General features: G+C 33.9%; 1 protein-coding gene across 1 annotated transcript; it reads left to right on the top strand.

Moving 5' to 3' along the window:
• Positions 1 to 1209: 1209 nt before the first annotated feature.
• LOC127734532 (COMM domain-containing protein 10-like) lies at positions 1210 to 24454 on the top strand. The gene is made up of 8 exons (XM_052244452.1): positions 1210 to 1293; positions 4769 to 4859; positions 5871 to 5981; positions 6983 to 7054; positions 7914 to 7997; positions 19215 to 19325; positions 22328 to 22387; positions 24291 to 24454. Exons 1-8 carry the CDS (start codon positions 1265 to 1267, stop codon positions 24327 to 24329), a joined length of 597 nt encoding a protein of 198 aa, XP_052100412.1. The 5' UTR covers positions 1210 to 1264; the 3' UTR covers positions 24330 to 24454.

The raw sequence follows: 24454 nt of genomic DNA, 5'->3' as shown, positions 1-24454 counted from the left end.
ACTGATAAGTTACTATTGTCGTGTCCAAATTACGACTATCTGATAGTCCAGTTACGATTATCATATCAAACAAATTTCATGGAGTTACGATTATCTTCCTTAAATTTTCGATGGCTATTATTTTGATAACGAGGCCATATATGTTATTAATAACACACACGCACAACAAAACCGTACAGATCAACCTGGCGTCTGAGTAATGCTTGAAAACAACACGTATACACGGAGAAATTAGCAGAAAACGATTTCCCCTGTTTCTACCATCGCCATATTGGGATCGTGGTAACTGGATCGTGGTAACTGCAGTTACCACGATCAGTTCAACACCAGTGATATATATTGAACGCATCTACACCATCGAACTTGAAATAAAGGATACAATAGATACAATTAAGTCTGCCTCATATCATGGCTTGACTCACATCTAGAAATTGACAACGAGGGTCGGTTGAGAACAAAACTTTGCTACAAAAGAGATGATTCCAGCTTCCCTATTGTGAAATTTCCATTTCAATGTACGCGGCAACATTCCTGTAGCGCCTGCATATGGAGTATATATATATCTCACAGTTGATACGATATTCTAGAGCTTGCATTTCCTATCATGATTTCCTTGATAGTTGCTGCTTACAAGGAAGCTATCAAACCAAGAGTTCCAAATGGTGAAGTTGAAATCATCCCTTCGAGTTGCCGTTGACCGTTATGGAATATGATAAGTTTCACCTGAGACTGTTATAGTAGTCTCAGGTTTCACAGATGACTACGGATATGTTCCAATTGTCGTAACCACAATTCCCGGTCCTCTTTTCTTCGAATGTGACCTACAGAAATAGACCGGTTTTGTACTTAAATGAGTAACACGACGCCGGGGTGCCACATGTGAAGCAGGATCTGCTTATCCATCTGGAGAACCTGAGATCACTCCCGGTTTTTGTTGGGGTTCGTATTGCTCATGATCAGTCTTTACTTTTCTATGTTGTGTTCTGTGTACTGTTATTTGTCTTTTGATCGTTTTTCGTTTTTTTGTCGTGGCATTGTCAGTTTGTTTTCGACTTTTAAATCTACGGAAAACGGGCTAAAATATAAAGAATTGAGAATAAGGCGCATTATTTTTCCGTTTTTTTTATAGGCAATAGCGTCGTAAAAGGTTTCTTCGAACGCACAACTATGTAGTCGCTTATGCTATTATAAAAAAATCTTTATCGTGGAAACGTTTAAGATTACTTTCACTTTATTATCAATAGACAAAATAGAATGTAGAAAAATGGCATTGATGTTTACAGCTACACCGGCGTAGGTTTAAACTTCTTGTAGATGTTTTCGTTTTCACAGATTTTATTTCAAACATTATGGCATTACTTTTTGCCAATGTTAGATATACGGTATCTACTTAATGAAACTGAAAGAAACGCCCCCTCAGGCCTACTTGTATTACTTTAAGGGTACAACAAGCGTAATCGATGCAGGACGTGACGGCCATACTGCCATGACGTCCATAGTATGAAACGGTCATACCCCGACAAAAACGGCAGTATTAGAAGCATCACCATCACCAGCACCAGCATCCCCACACCCACTTGACGATACGTTACCAGACCATTCATTTGATATTACACTTGAAGTAGCAGAAGAAAATCCAGTTGTTGAGAGGTATTTGGTTTAATTAATCATACAGCAGCTTGTGAGTGAACAGCAGCTCAGCCGATATCAACGAGACACATACAAGCAGCTTCAAGGCCGTCTAACTTCACTGTGGGACCAGTACGAGGAAGACAGTATCAGAACATCAGACTTTCTCCGTTTCGTAGGCCATCTGTATGCACCCCTGTTCCACAACCAGAGACCCTCCCAGAGTCCGACTCTGAAGATTCCGACTACGAGTCTGATTAAGTGTTAATTGTAGTGACTTGAAGAACTTATTGGTTGTGCTTATTATGTGTATAGTGCTTTGTTAAAATAGTAACTTTAATGAGTTCATGAAGTAAATGATCATAATATAGTATATTTTGGTATGTTTAGTGCTTTTGTTTCAGTTGTGACTTTTATAACTGCATGTTTATGTTGTGACTTTTATAACTGCATGTTTATGTATTTTAGTGCTTTATGATATAGGTTATATGTGTGAATGTGAATATAAATGTTTGAATATTGGGTGAAATGTGTATGCAGTGGAATAAATGAATGAGTGACATGAGCATATGAGAGAAAAAGTATGAGATTGTTAATTTAAAAAATGTATATAAGATGAATGTTCAATGGCATATGTATATATGTATGTTCTTACATTTCGATGTTTGATTTTCTACATGCCTGAACGAAAAGAATAATATATATGAGTGTTTTGTGTATGTATGATGTATGATGTATGGTTTATATGTTTGTTGTATATTTGTTTATCTGTATGACTGAATGAATAAATAAAAAATATATTAAACAAAAATATTATCTTTTTGTTTCTTATACTAGAGTATATTGGTATGATTGTCCATAATACAATTCTCCGTCAACAAATGCACAAAAATGGGAACATTTAAATTGTCAACAAATAGTATTCAACACAATGAACAAACTTAAGCAAAAAGAACATTCAGTATAATAAAAATGAAACTGGCGATCTTTTATCATGTTATTAGGGTGCACATTCCTGTCAGATATTACGGGTAATTTGTTATGTTATTGGAAAATTCTACAGTATTCTCCGTCTTGGAAAGATGTTCAGCAAATGGAATGACTCTAAACTATAAGAAAGAAAAAAAAATGCAGAATTATTAAACTATGTGTCTGATGATCATGACAAATATAACTCGAACTTGATGAATTGCCTTCCTTAGAGTTAACCTTAACACTGAGTCCTGTTTTAAATTTCACCAAGACTGAGATTGAGAAGATTTTTATTGTTTAGAATAATATATTTTTTACAGATATAATAAAAAGATCTGTAACATGTGCTTGTATTTATATATCGTCATCGACAGCGACAGTCAACATTCCTACAGTTTAAAGTTCATATAAAATAAGATGCCTTTATATCACATTACAATAAAAATGATTCTTCAGAAATTGTTTATAACTGATAATGAAGAAATAATCAATATACTTACATAATATGGCCCCAACAAGTTGTAAACACGATTAATGATGATCAATTAAAGATAACTCTTACAAGAATAAATAAGATCTCTTGTACAGAAAAAAATACTACAAAATCATATTAATGTTATTATTATGAATAAATACTTATTTTATTATTACATTTTATGTTATAACCTCAATAAAAAAATTTTTTTAAAGTGTGGACGATACGTCTCACAATGTGTGGCCGATATGTCCCATGGACGATGTGACGGTATGGCCGACACATCCTATGGCCGTCATGGAAGTATGGCCGTCGCGTCTCTATAATAATATAGAACTATACTAAACCAAACCGTAACCAAATCCTAACAATAACCCATATCTAACCTTAACACTAGCCCTAACCCTTAAACATAAACCTAACTTTATTAATATTCTACATCAATCAAAACCTTAGTTATTTTCCATAACTGTATAGAAATTTCTGCAACAAAACTCATTATGGATGTTTGCTCCTCTTTTTTTGACTTTTTGTCAGATATTCAGATTCCTCTAGTTTAATTGATGTAGTGCCAATAAAATAAATCCTTGCTAACTCCTACTTTTCTTTTCATAATTTTATTACATATAGTTTAAAAAAACAATTTGAAAATCTTATGAAATCCTTGTTATTTTTTCATAGTTTTTTAAAGACAAAAGGTACCAATATTAATGTATGAAAAATCTAGAGAGAATAATTTCCCGCAAAATTTTCAATTTATTATATCTCAAAAAAAAGGACATGGACCTTTTATTTTTTTTCTGCTTTTTAAGTTCCGTTATTTATATACTATCAATCTATAACTTCCGTTATTTATATACTATCAATCTATAACTTCCGTTATTTATATACTATCAATCTATAACTTCCGTTATTTATATACTATCAATCTATAACAGTCTTTTAAAAAGCTTGTTATTTTGTCACAGAGGAGCGAACTCCCTTAACACAAAACATCAACATAAAAAGCATATGTTTATATCAGATTTTGGAAGTACATTTGTACTTGTTGATATCATATTTTCCTATATATCTATTGAAATTATTCACAACTGGTCTAGACTTCGAGATAATTTAAAGATTCCTATATGGTTTGGCCTCTTGTCTACCATTAAGTTCCATATTGTGATCTCTAGATGACTTTATTAGGCAAAATTATAGGGGTAAAAATTTTAAATCATGGTGTGCCAACAGGTAAAGAGGTCAATATCTTCTTACAATTGCTCATGCTCAATTCAGATTACTTATTTTACTATCTGCGATGAAGTTAGGTTTTAGTACTTGCATCATAATAACGATACATTTAATTTTAATTGTAACTTTCAGTGGTAAAGTATGTGTTGTACACATCCCTAATCCAGATATATATATAATATACAAACAAAATTAAAATGAAATGCCATTGACCAATTATCTCCATTGTGTGAGGCCAGTGAGGATGTTAAATAAGAGATGTGATGGTCATGGTATATTTTTTTACCAGATAAGTATACCACATTGTGACAGCAACCTGCTTTTTGTCACAATCACAACAGATCTTCTGTAGTATGATTGGTGGTTTCTTCTCTAAAAGACCAGTCAAAATACAGTCAACTATTATCACATTTGCTGCACTAGAATATTAAATTTAAATGTGTATGTTGTCTTTTTCAGGATTAAGAGAGCAGTTACACTAATAAACAATTTAGGATCATCAAAGTTTCCATTACTGTTGACAAGAATATTACAGAAATTACATCTTAAGGTATACAACTGTCTTTCATTGTCATTATTTAACTTATTTGAATGTGACACAATTTATACTTACAATGCATATGTGTTCTTTACCATTATTGACATCCACTTTGGGGTTATTTTTGGATTTGTTGCTCTGTAAAGTTTTTTTCTTTCAGATTTCCAATATATGGCTTTGAGAACCACTTAAGAAAAATAAATGTGAAAAATGTGCTTACTGCGCATCAAATTGATTTTGATATCGTAATTTTGTTTGATATCAAATTATACATGTATCTACAAAATTCATTTTGATTTTTAATACCATTAACACAGTCTAGTATACTGAAATGCCCTTGTCCCTCTATTCATTCTAAATTCTGTCCGTCTGTCTGTCCTTTTATCTGTCAGTCCCTATCTTTTGTTAAATATTACTTAGCTTTTATATTAAGGACTTATTTGATATTTGGTGTGGACTCCTTATGGTGTCAAATTTTATTTTGAAGGGGTAAAATCCAACACATGCCAGAATGCTCTGCGCAATTGCAGATGACATTTTTGTATAAAAAAGCATTTACAAGTTTTGTTTAACAATTGCATTTGAATAGCAATAACTGTAATCTATTTTGATACTTGACTACATTTTATACTTAAATTGGTTACCTGTACATAAAAGAACACCAATGAGACAGCAAGCCAACAACAGAAAACAGAAAAAAACGTTTTGAAGATAACAGTCAGATGGTCTTCAACAATAGACAACTGTGTGCCATATGGCCAGCCCTTAGTATCCTTGGGTGTAGACAAATTGTAAACAAATTTTAAAAGACACTGCCAAAGATCTGTCATCATCACCAAATTCATTAATAGAAAAAAAATACTGTGATATAACTAAAGACCACACCTGACAAGGTTCCTGACTTAGGGACACATATATATAATGATATGGATAACTTGCTGATAATTTACAAGTTCATATACTAATTATAAACAACTACAAATGTATGATAATATGATTAAATATTCAAATATTTTTCACCAGGATGAGAGAACTTTTAGTGAAGATGAAGAGGAAAAGTTACAAGGGTCTTTAGAACTTACTGGTCCTGATTTGGAGTTAGTTCTACAATCACTAGAATTCTTCTTACAACAGGTAACAGCTACAAGATAACTGGTTCTCTGTTCCCATGAATTTTTCTTCAATATATAACAGAGGATAAAAACAATTGGCTTTCTGTCACAAACAACTACTCTTTCAACATTTAAGTCAGCAACACAAATAAGTAGCACACCTAGTCATTATAGTACTTTAACAGCTCAGAAAATAAGCTTGAATGAAAATACACATCTATGATTATTGATATAAGAGATGAGGGTTATAGTTTTTTCTTCATAATGCTCACTGCTGAAATTAAAAGTAAAAAACATTTTTATCAATGATGTTCTTTTAAATAGAGGAGTTATAAAACACCCAAATTATGGAATAATAAAGATGGGTCTGTATGCTTGATAATAAGACACAGCTGTTTTGAAAATAAGAAATTTTATGGAAATTATGTCTTGATTTTAAGATGATTTGTATGGGGGAAAATGAACAATAATATATTGAAGTACTGTAAATTCAGAAATTTTTGCATGCATTTAATTTTGCTGTTGTTGAACAATGGATTAATTATTGTGATTTAAGGAAATTAATGGTACAGAAATTTTAAATTGCAATTTTTATTTTTGCAAATCATATCCCATTGCAATTTTCGCAATAATTTCTGAATTTACAGTAAAAAGAATTTCAGGATATGTTATGTAGAAGTGTAAGTGAGATTTGATTTAATGTTTTAAAAAATATGAGGAATACAGAGGGCTGAAGGACGTCAGGATTGGGCCTTTATTTTTGATCTACACTTAATGGGACTCTAGAATTAATGATTAATTTTTCAGGATTCAGTGTTTATTTTTCCCGGATGACACCCCCTCTCCCTTCTCTCCCCCTCCCCAATATAAATGTTACCGGGCAAATTTTTTCCTGAGAAGTATAGAAAAAGCCAGAGGTGTCATAAAATATAAGAGAATAAATCATAACTGATCGTGTGTGAACATCTTGAATTTATCCATTTAAATGCAATAATGATTAAAATTGCATACATTTGTTTTCAGGCAGCCTACCATACAGCCAAACCAGGAGTGTTTTCACAACAATTAAAACAAATAGAGTTAGAGGAAGAAAAGGTAGGATGCAATGTATTTGTTTACAATGAAAACAATCTGCCAGAACAAATGGCATGGACTTTGGTCTTTGCAAGGGGAAAGGGTTCTCAATTTTTCAGCTGTGCTCACAGTACCTATAGTTTTATTTTTTATTGGTGTAGTATGGTACTAGTGCTACATATGTATATATAGCTATGCTAGTATTTTAAAGTTTTTTAAGGAAAACACTGATTATCTCCCTTCGACTGTAAGCTAAGTATATAAGAATATATGAACATACTGCAATAAGCAAGAAACACCAACTACTGGTAAAATCATGAAATATGTTGTTTGTACAAGAAGATCATTTAAAAAGTTGATACCATGATAGCTCCATTCTATTTGATGTAATGAAAAACGAAATGGTGTCTTAAATGGAATGCTTAAATTATTTTGCATTAAAATGGATCTTTAGATAACAGGATGGTCTTTTAAGCTTGGCCTTCATAAAACTTAGTTTTATCATTGTTATTTAGGCCAAGGTTAAAATACAATACTATTATCTTCTTAATATGTATTTCTAACTGACTCGGTGATCCCATTCAATTATGCCAGATAAATGCAAAAAAATGAATTATATATTTAAAATGTTATAAACTAGTTGTGTGTGTTTTGGCTCTATAATAGGTTCTAGTTCAGTTGTATTGGTGTTCAATTTTTGAGGTTTTGTGTAAGTGCAGCAGTACTAAACTGTACTGGATCCAGTACAAAAACAATTAATAACAATACAGAAACAACTGTTGGCAGTTGATCCCTTCTTCTAGTCCATTTTTGATAAGCCTTTATGAAAATATTTATTGTATACATAAAATTGTACATCAGTTTGAATGTATATCAACAGGTACAAGTGATAGTAGAAGCCTGGACAAATAGTGCAAAAGATGTTATTACCAAACTCCGTCAGAGAACAATTGTTCCTAAACAGGTTTGTTTCCTTTAAAATATATTATTGATTTGTTTGTTTCAACAAAGTTACAAGCTGTTAAAGTACATTCAGCATGCTTGTGCACATCCGTCCTTGGGAATATTTAATACACAGCCAGTCCTTGGAAAGGAATTGACACACAACCATGTGTGCATGCATCTTCAAAAGTTCAACTATATGCCATGAGAATGATAACATGAAGGTCACATATTACAATGGTCACTCATTTTGACTAATTTTTTTTAAAGCTTAACATCAGCATTCAGTACTACAATTTAAAGATACTGAGCGATTACAAATACATGTATTGGAGAATAACAGGTCTAACTATAAAGTAGGTCATCAATATTTATTGACCTATAATCAATTAATTTATTATAAGGCGGCATCTCTGTCAGTATAAGAACCTCCTTTTTAAAATAGGTGACCTCTCTCACCTACATTTCACTTTCAATTGTTCTAGTTTAGTATTTTTGGATACTGTCAGTCTGTGTGACTTACAACTTATTACTTAGTATTATGATGCATTTAAGGGAATATAATAGCCTCATATCAAAAGAGGAGGACTCTGATGTGCATTGCATGCTTCAATGATTAAGGTTAACATAGGAATTTAATTCTAAGATGCTTAGCGATTACAAATGCATGTATTAAAGAATAACAGGTCTAACTATAAAGTAGGTCAACCTGTCCTCGATTTAGTGCTTCATTGTCCCAGATTACGTTTTATGTCCAAAATTAGCACTCTAATACCAAAACCGTACAATCCTATAACTTGATGCAAATATGCACTTAGGTGAATATCACAGCCTCCCATTTTTGGCTTTGTTAATGTTCCATTTAAATTTAAAAACTTATAGTGACCTACAGCTGTGTAACTTTGAAGTTGATGTATGCAAGTAAGTTTGATAACTTCCATCAAAAGTAAGTTGACCTAACCTAAATTTTATGAGTCTTGATTTTTACACTGAAGAAAAAATGTTACATTAAATGAAAATGTTTGTCTTGCCTGCTAGGTTGTGTAAGCAAAAGGTAGAGGTGATGTTTCCTATGCCTAATTCAGCGGCATTAACAATTTTTTAAAGTTTGTTGTTAGTAAATAAACTCATCATAGATAAGTTTATGGTGAACCACAAATGGTATATTAAGGATATTTAGTATGAAGTTATATTTGTATTTTTACATCTCATTTCCATTGAGATTATTTGAGCCCACCCACCCCCTTGATCATGCCCTATTGACTTTAAAATTTTGCATAGTTTACATGTTAGTTTGTGATTAGGTCATTTTTAGGGGACACACACATGGTGACTCAATGATAATTGGTATGCAGTTGTATAAGCATTGGCCCATCTCTTTTCCATTGAGATTATTTGGTCCTGCCCCTTGATCATGGTCTTTTGGCTTTCAGTATGTTGAATGAACTTTTAATTTTTCTACACTGATTTCTCCAGTACTGTTGAACAGAATGACTTCATATTTAGTCAGCGGCTAGGCAGTGATGAGATGTAATGTTTAAGCCCTTTTTATACGATCGCAAAATTTGTTTTGCGTCGTATAATGCTATGATGTTGTCATTGGCGTCGTCGTCGTCATCGTCGTCCGAAGACACATTTGGTGTCCGGACAGTAACTTTAGTTTAAGTGAATGAATCTCTATGAATTTTCACCAGAAGGTTGAATACCACAAAAGGAAGGTTGGGATTGATTTTGGGGGTGATGGTACCAATAGTTTAGCAAAAAGGGGCCAAAACAAGCATTTTTGTAGTTTCAGGACAATAATTTGGGTGTAAGTGTATGGATCTCTCTGAAATTGTACCACAAGGTTCCATATCACAAAGGGAAGGCTGGGATTGAGTTTGGGGTTAATTGCCCCAAACGTTCAGGAATTAGGGGCAAAAAAGGGACCAAAAACAAGCATTTTTCTAGTTTCCAGACAATAACTTGTGTTTAAGTGTATGGATCTCTCTAAAATTGTACTACAAGGTTCCATACCATAAAGGGAAGGCTGGGATTGAGTTTGGGGGTAATTACTCCAAAAGGGGGGTGGGGGTTCAAAAAGTTGGGGGAACTTTTTTTCCAATTTTTTTTGGGGGGTTCATTTTTTTTCTTCAAAATTTTTGAAATCTTCAATTTCACAGTATTGCGCAATAGCACAGTATTGTACAGTAGCACAATATTGGGCAATAGCACAGTATTGTATAATAGCACAATATTGGGCAATAGCACAGTATTGTACAATAGCACAATATTGGGCAAAAGCAAGAAATCTTCAATTGCACAGTATTGCGCAATAGCACAGTATTGCACAATAGCACATTATTGCACAATAGCAAGAAATCTTCAAATGCACAGTATTGCGCAATAGCAAGAAATCTTCGATTGCACAGTATTGCACAATAGCACAGTATTGCGCAATAGCAAGAAATCTTCAACTGCACAGTATTGCACAATAGCAAGAAATCTTTAATTGCACAGTATTGCGCAAAAGCAAAAAATCTTCAATTGCACAACAACACAGTATTGCGCAATAGCAAGAAATCTTCAATTGCACAGTATTGGACAATAGCACAGTATTGCACAATAGCAAGAAATCTTCAATTGCACAGTATTGCGCAATAGCAAGAAATCTTCAATTGAAAACAAATACAAATGTTTTAACCAAATTCGATGGGATTAATTAAGTCTTTAATTTTTGGGGTTTCTAACCTTGTATAATTTTTTTGGATATTGGGCCCCATTTTTAAATTGGTCTACATTGAGGTCAAAAGGGTCCAAAATTAAATTTTGTTTGATTTCATCAAAAACTGATTTATTGTGGCTGTATGATTTGCTGAATCTTATTGTGCATTTAGATTTTTATTTTGGGCCCTGTTTTCAAATTAGTTCATATTAAGTTTTGAAGGGTCCAAAATTAAACTTTGTTTGATTTCAACTAAAATTAAATTATTGGTGTTTTTTTATATGCTGAATCTAACCATGTTGTTAGTTTTTGGATATCAGACCATTCTAGGTAAATTAAATGTCCCATTTCAAATTTTTAAGATGTTTGACCACATTTATTTTGTGTCAGAAACCTATATTATGTCAAAAATTTGTTCACAATCCAAATTCAGACAGTATCAAGCTTGAATATTGTGTCCAAACTTGCCCTAACTGTTCAGGGTTTGAACTCTGCGGTCGTATCAGGCTGCGCTCAGCGAAGCATTTTATTATATCTGTCAGACACCTACTTCCTGGTTTCTGATACTTTACATTATTATAGTTTACATATAAGTTTGTGATTAGGTCATTTTAAGGGGATACACACTTGGTAACTCAATGATATTTGGTGTGTAGTTGTATAAGCATTGGCTCATCTCTTTTCCATTAAGATTGTTTGGCCCTGCCCCTTGATCATGGTCTTAATGCTTTGAAACTTTTGCATAGTTTCATGTAAATATTTGTGTATAGTATAGAAATAATAATAATTGGTGGTATGCTTAGCAAGACATGCATTCTTGCTTTTCAGTGATGAGTTTTAATGTGTGAGCACTTTTCAGATATGTCGGACACTTCCTGTTTGCCGATACTTTGAATTAACAATTTGAATGAACTTAAAATTTTTTGTCGCAAATTTCCCCATTAACAGAATAACTTCATGTTTGGTCAGCAGCTTCTCAGTGATGTGTTGTAATATTTGAGCACTTTTTAGATCTGTCAGACACATGCTTCCTGTTTGCCTCTACTTTGAAATTTTCAGTATGTTGAATGAACTTTTAATTTTTCTACACTGATTTCTCAAGTACTTCTGAACAGAATGACTTCATATTTAGTCAGTGATGAGATGTAATGTTTTAGTCCATTTTGTATCTGTCAGACACCTGCTTCCTGGTTTCTGATACTTAACATTATTTTTAGGGGTATGCTTAGTACAACAACACATTCATTTAAATTGTAAAACTTATGCTACACTATACTTAAAGGAGTTGGTTCACTAACTCATAATTTTGGCCCTAAAAACCTGATATTTTTTAACTGCGATGATGTTGTGAAAATTATATGAATACATATGTTAAAATGTCCAATTGTTTCAGTTATTAAAGATTTTTGACCAATTACGTCATTAGATGATTAGTGATGTATTTCTGACATCATAAATATATGTGAATTTATGAATGTCTGATTTTTGGCATAATTTGATGAAATTTATGTCAGTTTTCTGAAAAATTAACAATGGCGCCACCCCTCGCCCACAAATATTTTTGCTGAAATATTTTAAATATACCAGTCTTTACTTTTCAACCAAAATTTCAATGGGCGAGGTTTGGCGCCACATATAAAAACATGAAATAAGGTTGAAAAAGATGATGAATTTCTAGAAAAATGGACTAAAATGAAATCTATACCTATTTCAGGCTAATATATTTATAATATATAAAGCAGCTATACATTGTCTCTTATTATACTTTCAAAAATAATACATTTAGCAATACATACACAATAAATTTACTCGAACAATTGAAGTTTTAAAAATGCACCTTTACAGGGCCGTTGATTTGGGTTACTGGCTCTACTCCTTTCAACATTTGCATTCTACTATCAAAATAGTACACAGACAAGACATTACTTTGTGTCAAAATTATAAATGATAATATAAAGTTTTATTAATTAAAAGAGTAAAGAAAAGTTAGTAAGTTTTGTTTACCTATAGTACCTTCTTTAGTTAGAAAATGTATAATTAAGTCTCCCAAACGAAGTTTGGGAAGACTTATTGGTTTTGCTCAGTTCTTATTATTATTATTATTCTTCTTCTTCTTCCGCCGCTTTTAAATATGAACTTGTCCGCACCCGTTCTCCAAAACCGCTTGTCAGATTAACTTAGGGTTTCACAATAGATTAGACTAACATGTCTAGTGGTGCAATCAGGGTTTTGTTTGTGCAATGGGGTTTATAAAGGGGGGGGCAAACAGAAAGGAGGGTTTTACTATAGAACCCTATGGGATTTTATTTTTAAAAATTTTCAATTGATTATAGATTGAAAACCGTTTGTGATAGACACAATCTTTTTAATTGAAAATGTTCTAAATGATAAAGCACATTGAATGAAATACAGGATTAGTCCCCAGGGGTCACCCCCACCCCCTGCCTTTTAAGAAAGTTCTAATATCTTGTAAGTGGTCAAAATCCCCACCCCTAAACCATATATATTCTGGTTTGTCATGCTAAGATGGTTTGAATGATATACAGGGTTAGTCCCCAGGGGTCATCCCGACCCCCTGCCATTTGAGAAAGGTCTAATATCTTGTTAATGGTCGAGATCCCCACCCCTAAACCATATATATTCTGGTTTGTCATGCTAAGATGGTTTGAATGATATACAGGGTTAGTCCCCAGGGGTCACCCCCACCCCCTGCCATTTAAGAAAGTTCTAATATCTTGTAAGTGGTCAAGATCCCCACCCCTAAACCATATATATTCTGGTTTGTCATGTGAAGATGGTTTGAATGATATACAGGGTTAGTCCCCAGGGGTCATCCCGACCCCCCTGCCATTTGAGAAAGTTCTAATATCTTGTAAATGGTCGAGATCCCCACACCTAAACCATATATATTCTGGTTTGTCATGATAAAGCACATCAAATGAAATACAGGGCTAGTCCCCAGGGGTCACCCCCACCCCCTGCCATTTAAGAAAGTTCTAATATCTTGTAAGTGGTCGAGATCCCTACCCCTAAACCAAATATATTCTGGTTTGTCATGTGAAGATGGTTTGAATGATATACAGGGTTAGTCCCCAGGGGTCATCCCGACCCCCTGCCATTTGAGAAAGTTCTAATATCTTGTAAATGGTCGAGATCTCCACCCCTAAACCATATATATTCTAGTTTGTCATGATAAAGCACAACAAATGAAATACAGGGCTAGTCCCCAGGGGTCACCCCCACCCCCTGCCATTTAAGAAAGTTCAAATATCTTGTAAGTGGTCGAAATCCCCATCCCTAAACCATATATATTCTGGTTTGTCATGTGAAGATGGTTTGAATGATATACAGGGTTAGTCCCCACGGTTCACCCCCACACCTTGCCATTTAAGAAAGTTCTAATTTCTTGTAAGTGGTTGAGATCCCCACCCCTAAACCATATATATTCTTGTTTGTTATGTGAAGATGGTTTGAATGATATACAGGGTTAGTCCCCAGGGGTCATCCCGACCCCCTGCCATTTGAGAAAGTTCTAATATCTTGTAAATGGTTGAGATCCCCACCCCTAAACCATATATATTTTGGTTTGTCATGATAAAGCACATCAAATGAAATACAGGGCTAGTCCCCAGGGTTCACCCCCACCCCCTGCCATTAAAGAAAGTTCTCATATCTTGTAAGTGGTCGAGATCCCCACCCCTAAACCATATATATTCTGGTTTGTCATGTGAAGATGGTTTGAATGATATACAGGGTTAGTCCCCAGGGGTCATCCCGACCCCCTGCCATTTGAGAAAGTTCTAATATCTTGTAAATGGTCAAGATCCCCACCCCTAAACCATATATATTCTAGTTTGTCATGATAAAGCACATCAAATGAAATACAGGGCTAGTCCCCAGGGGTCACCCCCACCCCCTGCCATTTAAGAAAGTTCTAATATCTTGTAAGTGGTCGAGATCCCCACCCCTAAACCAAATATATTCTGGTTTGTCATGTGAAGATGGTTTGAATGATATACAGGGTTAGTCCCCAGGGGTCATCCCAACCCCCTGCCATTTGAGAAAGTTCTAATATCTTGTAAATGGTCGAGATCCCCACCCCTAAACCATATATATTCTAGTTTGTCATGATAAAGCACATCAAATGAAATACAGGGCTAGTCCCCAGGGGTCACCCCCACCCCCTGCCATTTAAGAAAGTTCAAATATCTTGTAAGTGGTGGAAATCCCCATCCCTAAACCATATATATTCTGGTTTGTCATGTGAAGATGGTTTGAATAATATACAGGGTTAGTCCCCACGGTTCACCCCCACACCCTGCCATTTAAGAAAGTTCTAATTTCTTGTAAGTGGTTGAGATCCCCACCCCTAAACCATATATTTTCTGGTTTGTTATGCGAAGATGGTTTGAATGATATACAGGGTTAGTCCCCAGGGGTCATCCCGACCCCCTGCCATTTGAGAAAGTTCTAATATCTTGTAAATGGTTGAGATCCCTACCCCTAAACCATATATATTTTGGTTTGTCATGATAAAGCACATCAAATGAAATACAGGGCTAGTCCCCAGGGTTCACCCCACCCCCCCTGCCATTAAAGAAAGTTCTCATATCTTGTAAGTGGTCGAGATCCCCACCCCTAAACCATATATATTCTGGTTTGTCATGTGAAGATGGTTTGAATGATATACAGGGTTAGTCCCCAGGGGTCATCCCGACCCCCTGCCATTTGAGAAAGTTCTAATATCTTGTAAATGGTCAAGATCCCCACCCCTAAACCATATATATTCTAGTTTGTCATGATAAAGCACATCAAATGAAATACAGGGCTAGTCCCCAGGTGTCACCCCCACCCCCTGCCATTTAAGAAAATTCTAATATCTTGTAAGTGGTCGAGATCCCCACCCCTAAACCATATACATTCTGGTTTGTCATGTGAAGATGGTTTGAATGATATACAGGGTTAGTCCCCACAGGTCACCCCCACCCCCTGCCATTTAAGAAAGTTCTTATATCTTGTAAGTGGTCGAGATCCCCACCCCTAAACCATATATATTCTTGTTTGTTATGCGAAGATGGTTTGAATGATATACAGGGTTAGTCCCCAAGGGTCATCCCGACCCCCTGCCATTTGAGAAAGTTCTAATATCTTGTAAATGGTCTGGATCCCCACCCCTATACCATGTATATTCCTGTTCATCATGTCTCGAACATTTGTATGACGTATAGGGTCAGTCCCCAGGGGTTCCCCCCACCCCCAATGTTCTAGTGTCTTGTAAATGGTCGAGATCCCACCCCTAAACCATATATATTCCTGTTTGTCATGTCTTGAACATTTGAATGACTTATAGGGTCAGTCCCCAGGGGTTCCCCCCACCCCCATTGTTCTTGTGTCTTGTAAATGGTTGAGATCCCCACCCCTAAACCATATATATTCTGGTTTGTCATGCCAAGATGATTTGAATGATATACAGGGTTAGTCCCCAGGCATCATTAATGCATATAACTTTACTGGACCAAACCAATTTTCACTGGACTTTGCCCAATGTCAGGCGACCCTGGGAATTACGAATTATGGGAGCTTCGTTTGGGAGACTTCGTAACAGCATCCTGTTACAATCATTTCTTGTTATATCAAAATACTGAGAGAAAAAAAAACATTTTCCAGATACGATTAAAATGACAAAAGCTAACAATCTATTCTAAAATGAAACATTCACATACAATCCCCAAACATTGGTTGGTGGATATCAATTAAAAAAAGTTTGTAAAACATTTTTAAAAAATGTAAAAAAGATGCACAGTAATTCTTTTATTTCCCAAAAGTAATTGATCTCTTTAAAATGTTACCTTTTTTTTCATCCACAAAAGAACGATTTTACCGTATTTGATTATAAAATCAGTATTTCAAAATCACAAAAATATATATCAGCAAAGAATGTAGATGAAAAACTGCTATCCTGACATTCAAATTGTCTACCACCTGGCCAAGATATAAATTAATTTCAAAAGTATTACAAAAAATGCGGTCTGGCATGTAAAAATTTGTTTGGCAGGGATCTGGAAAATCAAGGTCATATATGTCTATAAAGAACGTGGTTTAGAATATGAAACTTTGTTTGGCAGAGATTTGGAAAATCAAAGTCAAATGTGTTTAACAGTTAGGCTTAAATGATTGCTTGTGACAAGCAAAGGCATTGATTAACTGTAGTGTTTGCAGGTAATTTATTATTTCTTCACACCATGGATGATCAGTTTCACTAATTTCATACCTTAGTGTTTTGTAGATTGATTAAAAAACAAATAAATCACTAGAGATAATTAATTTCTCCTCAAACCCTTTATAATTCCTTGCCCTTAATTCCTACCTTACTTCTTGCTGTTATCATTCCTGATTTAAAACTTTGCCTAAGGGAAGTTGCAACCTTAGTTGTAATACAATTTACATTAACATAAGGACTGGAAAAAAAGATATCATTTGAATTATCCGTATACTCGAGCACTGGAGAATCTTTTATTCATTTGGTATCTGTTTCCAATTGTTACTAGTAGCTTTTGTTAACCAATTTGATTAAAATAAGATCTTTCAAATTGCTCTGTTAGATTTGTTTATTGCTCATGTAAGACATCCCATCCCATAAAGGGTCATATTCAGTGACCTTTAAGCATCCAATCAAATCTTTCTCTGCAAAAGTTTCGTTTTTTTTTACTGTACTTAGACTTTAGAAGATATTTTCTGGTAAAATGCAGAATATTTTGTAATTCCAAAAATGGACCAGCGATTTTGTGACATAGTTCTAATTTTATGAACCAACCTGATACAAAACATTCCAGTAATAAGCAAAACAGTCATGTTTTTGCTTTATTCTTGTTATACATTATAAGTCCTAAGTTGATAAAACATTTATAAAGGTGCCCATACCGGAAAGTTGATTGGCAGCCATTGTTTGTGATCATCAATCTATTTTTTTTGTTAATTAAATATTATGGGTTTGTAATAAATGTAAAAAAAAAACTTACACAGAGACTTTAGTTAGGTATATATGAATACATCGGTTCAATAATTTCCTGAACTTTATAATTACCAGAAACTCATTTCGTATGACTTTAAATGCAAATAGGGGACCTCAGTGGCTGAGTAGTGTTAGTAATTCATCTACTGTATCACTAGCCTGTCAACTCTGAGGTTGTGAGTTCGAACCCCACACATGGCAGGTGATGTCAACTCCAATCTTAATTGATTAGGATTGTCAGTTTTCCTGCCACAAAAGTTGTGGTTCTCTCCAGGCACTAAGGATTACTCCACCAATAAAGAGTGACCAAGTTGTGGTTCTCTCCAGGCACTAAGGATTACTCCACCAATAAAGAGTGACCAAGCTGTGGTTCTCTCCAGACACTAAGGATTACTCCACCAATAAAGAGTGACCAAGCTGTGGTTTTCTCCCGGCACTAAGGATTACTCCACCAATAAAGAGTGACCAAGCTGTGGTTCTCTCCCGGCACTAAGGATTACTCCACCAATAAAGAGTGACCAAGTTGTGGTTCTCTCCAGGCACTAAGGATTACTCCACCAATAAAGAGTGACCAAGTTGTGGTTCTCTCCAGGCACTAAGGATTACTCCACCAATAAAGAGTGATCAATCTGTGGTTCTCTCCAGGCACTAAGGATTACTCCACCAATAAAGAGTGACCAAGCTGTGGTTCTCTCCAGGCACTAAGGATTACTCCACCAATAAAGAGTGACCAAGCTGTGGTTCTCTCCAGACACTAAGGATTACTCGACCAATAAAGAGTGACCAAGCTGTGGTTCTCTCCAGGCACTAAGGATTACTCCACCAATAAAGAGTGACCGCTAATGGTGTTGAAAGTAGTGTTAAACACCAACAGTCAATCAATAAATAAATGCAAATAATTGTTCTTCAAATTTATTTATTTTTTTAATATGTTATGAAATTTGAAGAAGTGAAGTAAAACAATTATGAATTTGATGATAACTCTGGGTCAATCTTTATATTGTTGTGTCTATGATGTTGTTGATAACTCTGGATAAAACTTGATATTGTTCGATAAATCTGTTGCACACATCACACACCGCCCTATATAAGAATTCCCAGAGTGGTGAGTAGCAGAATAATGTTGTTTAGAGAGTAAGTTATTTAAAATTCCGGTTTTAGTGATGCATTGTTTGTCATACTTATTCTGATTGAAATGTTTTCATTCAGTGACTGCAATTTACTTTCCTCAGCTGTAAATAGATAAAAATATACATATACAGTGAAACCTGTCTAATTGGAACCCTGCATAAGGCAAAAACCTGTGTAAACTGAACTGAACTGTGCTTTTAGGACATGCAGTATAAATTAACCTGTGTAAACTGCACCACTGTGAACAAATCTCGGGTCATACACAAGTTTGGTTTATACAGGTACTGTACATGTATATTGTTATATAAAATGAAACTTTTTCTCTCTGATTTTGATCATACAAAGAATTTGTATATCATATAAGATTTTAACAAACTTATTATCACTTTTAGTTAGAGAGTGTGAACTGGAGATTAAATTTACAAATGGCCCAGTCCAATAAAGCCAAAATGAAAATGCCAAATGCCATGTTTGAATTCAATGTAACAGATGAAAACACCACAGTAAGTATCAACAGTTAAATGTGAATCTTGAAATATTAGAGGAGACATGGTGAGTACATATTACACTGTACTATATCTCAGTCATTACACCCCAGTTCTATTGTTATACTTCATAGTTTCTATTTCTGAAACAAGTGTAAATTGAATAGATCTATTGTTACGAATAACAATGGATTTTGACCACAGGGTGTGACGAGCGGGGTTTCTGGAAACCCCTGCTTTTACATCTCGAAAACAAAGTCCATTGTTATTCATTACAATAGAAATTGATTATTTTTTAAATAGCATGAACATAAGAAATTACTTATAGTGTTCACTACAAGTTGTTTCAAGATATCAAAAATAGTAATCAAAGGTACCAGGATAAAACACATTTTAGGAAGTTTTCCAATAGCGATAAAAATATTAAGCATCTATTTTGAATAAAAGAAAATCCTTTAAGGGAAAACTAATTTGATTGATAGCGTTGAGAAGGTAAATAAAATTGTTCGCAAAAAAACATACCCCCTCCCTTGAAGTTAAAATGGTTGCTCCCTTAATACTCCTTTGCTTGAAGGTAAAATTTTTGATCCCAGTCGTATGTCTCTATTCTAAAGCATTGATCTTTTAAAAAATCGGGGATTCTAACTCCCGGACCAACCCCCACCCCCTTTTCCCTGGATTGCCCCTAAAAAGGGAGTTTCTAAATATGCAATCTGTATTTTTGTATGTTGAGCATGTCCGGTCGTCAGGTTTCTAATCCAGACACACCTATCCCTCATGAATGTCTGTTTTATTCTCGAGAAGAGAGGGGGGGGCTTCTTTTTTTTTTTATATAAAGACGTATCATAAAAAATACATTTATGATTACCTTCATTAAACTGATACAGGTAAGTACTTTGGGTTATAATGTTGCCTTTATCTTTAGTCTCTTCTACCAAATCCAATGCTTGACTCAAAATGTTGTCCGTCTTATACCCGTCCATATTGACAACTGCATACAAGGAGCATGATGTATTTTTTTTTGTAATAAGAATGCACGAAACGGTCAACCTTGAACTGCTGATACATATTAGCACCAGGATTTAACGGGAATATGCAAAACAGCAACTTTGACATTTGTAAAATCTACTCACTTGTCAAAGTTTGAACGAACATAGCCAAAGTAAGGTTACTTGTGGGGTTTCATGTAAAAAAGAAATGTTTATCTTATAAATCATGGTTTGATTTTGTCAATAAATATGCTATCCGTTCTTTTTCATTTAATAATCAATGTTAACAAATATAGGGTTCAGCATTGGGTGTAAGTTAGTTATACACCTCGGGATACGCCGTGTCTGGAGAAGAAACCCCTCCGGCCTCCAGCCGTATGGTTTCTTATCCAGACACACCTATCCCTCGGTGTATAACTATTACGTATTGACCCTAACAATCCATCATATGTTAATGTGAAAGTACCAGATTATTGACATTAAAATGGTGATACATGTACTATGTATTAAAAATGGTGCTAATGCACGAATTTAGGATTTAGAAATAAAAATTTAGGCTTTAAGCACTACCAAATCTTGTTTTTTCCACTGGTGAAATTTAAATTTAAGTTCAAAAATAGACAAAGGCAATATGAGAATAAATTTTGAAAATTTCATTTAGAATGATTTTCCAAAAAAAAACTGCCAAAACATCTCATCAAAAATATTATTTTACTGATCACCTGCACACTTTGTACTCCATATAGTAATACAGGTACTACTGTAGGTGATTTGAGTGAAAAGTATTTGTATTCACCATTGGATTTGGAAGGAGGTTACCTTTGGCAATTTCCACATTGAGGTAAAAACATTTCCAGGCAAAGCGCTATAGGCAATATTTGTCAAGTATATTTGATGAAAAGAATGATTGTTAGGTATTCATGACTATCTGTCTGACCTTGACTTTATTTTCATTTTCATGGATCATTGATAATGTTCAATTCATGTATCACCTTGATTTGAAAAGACTTTGAACATTGAATTCAGTCATTATCAGTAAAACAGGCTAGACATTTCAGCTTTTGCTCTGTTGTTTCTTCTTTTACTGGATCAGGAATTCATGTTCAAAATAAAAAATACATAAACAGGATTTTTCTGTGTGTGTATTTCCTACATGTATATTACCAGTAACTTAAAAGAAAATATATCAGCAAATGTATTGTTTTATTTCCCTGCTGTAAAGTTGTATAAATATGATGAAATGAAATAAAAAACAGACAGAAAAATTTATATATTTATAATATGCATGTATGTATATATGTAGCTACTCTCTTTTAAATTATACATAATGTATTTATGACTAACAAAACAGTACAAACAAATGTAACGATACAGATTGCAGTATTTTTGTTAAAGATTATCAATACACCTTTGAGTTACCATCAGTGGCGGATCCAGGGTGGGGTTTTGTTTTTTTTGACTATCAATGCTTTTGAATGGGGACATATGGTTGGAACCCCCCCCCCTTTAAAAAATGGCTCGATCCGCCCCTGTACCATAATCTATCAGACAGAACATGACTTGGTAAATGTACATTCTCCCAAAGGAGTCTTTTAGGTGCAACTGACCTAACATACTCGCACACATGCATTTTATTTAATTCTTAAATTAGACTGACTATGACTGTATATCTAATTAGTTAACAAATCTCACAGCCAAACAGATGTCCTAAACAAGAACTTTTATAGAGTTGTAGTTTGCACTGATATATCTGTTCTTCTGCCTATGATTCTGAAGCATTGTGAAATCTTTAGTTGACTCCTTACTTAGTTATTAGAGTTCTTGCTCTTCAATGACGATTTTGACCAAATTTTGGCTCTATAAAAGCTCTTATTTAAGACATAGTAACATATGTTTGTACAACTTTTAGTACAAACATATGTTATAATGACATTATACATACACATCAGGATACCACATGGTACAGAAATATGTATGTTAGTGTAACAGATGTAACTACATTTTTGTACTAGTAATTTTTTTTCATTGTAGGAAAAAGAAAAGATTAAAATAGAATTTACTCATGATGAATTATACATGTTTTATAACCAAGTAAGTACATGAGGGTCAAGAGGTAGTAATTGAATGAATCCTCCAAAATTTCATTTCTCGACAGTCTGTAAGATCAAATACAGAAACATCCAAATATGCCCACCTTTCATTCTACCCCAAAAAATAGGGGTACCTGTCCTCAGTTTCACTTAAGAAGGACTTGCAATGTGACTTTTTTACATGTGCTGTTACTTTGAGCCTGATGAATTGTCCAATTTGACTCAAAGAGGTCTGATTGGTCAAATTTTTAATATGGTCTTCTAAAGTACTATTAAACCAATTGAAACCATACTTGTACCTTTGAAGACTATTCATGCCCTCAGCACCTCTGGTTATAGTTGAGTATAGAAACACTTCATCCATTAAGTGTGATTAGGCACTTTCTTTCTTTTTGTACATATTTTTTTAAATCTGACATTTTCATATTATATTCATTTGAATTCAATACACTTATGCATTGATACCAATCTACCGAATGAAGTGATGAAATTGTTAGTCCCCTGCTGACAAATCAAAATAGATAATAGGTTTGCACTCTGTTCTTCAGTCTGTCCAGTAGATGTTCTCCTCGTTTTTCTGTAATGATAAGAAATTTGGATAACACTCATATTATAAGAAGTTACAGATTAAGTTTGAGTTTCATTCAAGTTAAGTGATTTTTTCAGAAGTTTTGGTGCTTGAACAAAGAAAATGCTTAAAAATTTTAGTTTCCAATACTTTTTTCTGTAATGTTTGCACCAATTAATTAGATATTTGGTATATAGTAATACCATAAGAAGTTAGAGATTGAGTTTGACTTTTGTTCCAGTAGAGTCGTGTTTGCAGGAATTGTGGTCCATGGTCATTTGGACATAGAAAATTGTTGGAAAAATCAAAATATGAACTACATCAATAACAGCTTAATGCTTGTTCCATATAAGTGTAAACTCATCCAAAGTAAACATTATAAAAAGTAGTTGGCATCGAATACCCTATGCAATACTAATAGAATTGTTGTTGTAATAGACAGACAGTTATTAAGATAATGGAATCAGGTGAATTACAATTGCATGGTTCTCAGTAGGGATTTTTTCATACAAGTACAGGGACTCACCTTTTTTTGGCCAGAGCATGTCCTAAGTTCTGTATAGGAAGTTGAAAAGAAAAAATACCAATGTCTGAATTCATTATTTAAGTTATTAAAACAAAATTATGTAAGAGAAAAATTAAGATTAATTTCTAAATTTTTTGCAATAAAAAGATGATGGATACCGCTGATACTTTTCTGATGCAATTTTGGACCCACCAATTTAGAACGTGATTAGTCGGGCCCGTTTTTTTATGAGTCCAAGATTTATGGTATCATCTTAGTGAGAACCCTGAATTAGGAGATATCAGCATTGAATTTCAAGCTTGGTGTGTGTAAAAAGTAGCTTTAGTTTATCCAATTGAGTTTATCTAGAATGTTGTGTAGCTAGGAAACCGATATTTACAAGAGTAAAAGCAAGTTTTACAGATTCCAAGCATAAAATATAAAACTTTTTTCTCCACTGTTAAGCAAAAATAAACATAGAATTTCATTTATGTTACAATTTTAGTGTACAAAGAAAATCACATACCAATAAATTCCAGTTTAACTCCCTCAAAAATATATGATGTAGTTCAGTCAAAATCATCATTATCAACAAATTGAATTAGAATCATTTGATTGTAGAGACTGTATATTTTTGGCTGAGATTTTTCAATACCGGTACTTTTCTTAAAGGTTTGATTGATATAATTTCTGAAATAGGACTACTTATAATGGTATGGATAAAATGCAAAGACTAAACTTCATGGTTGTATGTTTGTATTTCTTATTTATTGAAACAAGATTACTTCAAAGAGAAGAAGTTCTAATTTAACTTTCTGTTTTTATTTACAGCTAGAAACAATACAGAAACAATTAGATTGTCTGAGCTGATACAGATTGTTTGTAGCCAGATATATGTGGACATTAATTTAGTATATTATAGGAAGTTTAAGAAACAAAATATGTAATATTGCAGATTGTTTTAAATATTTATAAAGAATTTGCATAGCCCTTGT

Source organism: Mytilus californianus, unplaced genomic scaffold, assembly GCF_021869535.1.
Source record: "Mytilus californianus isolate M0D057914Y unplaced genomic scaffold, xbMytCali1.0.p SCAF_3, whole genome shotgun sequence".
Lineage (NCBI taxonomy): Eukaryota > Metazoa > Mollusca > Bivalvia > Mytilida > Mytilidae > Mytilus > Mytilus californianus.
This window is presented reverse-complemented; position numbering and strand designations above follow the sequence as displayed.

Bases quoted from the DNA above. Each gene is read 5' to 3' on its own strand.
- LOC127734532 (XM_052244452.1), top strand. From the start codon at position 1,265: ATGGCATTGATGTTTACAGCTACACCGGC. The intron at 1,294-4,768 runs GTAGGTTTAAAC...TGTCTTTTTCAG, and splicing joins ATGTTTACAGCTACACCGGC to GATTAAGAGAGCAGTTACAC. The intron at 4,860-5,870 runs GTATACAACTGT...ATTTTTCACCAG, and splicing joins TACAGAAATTACATCTTAAG to GATGAGAGAACTTTTAGTGA.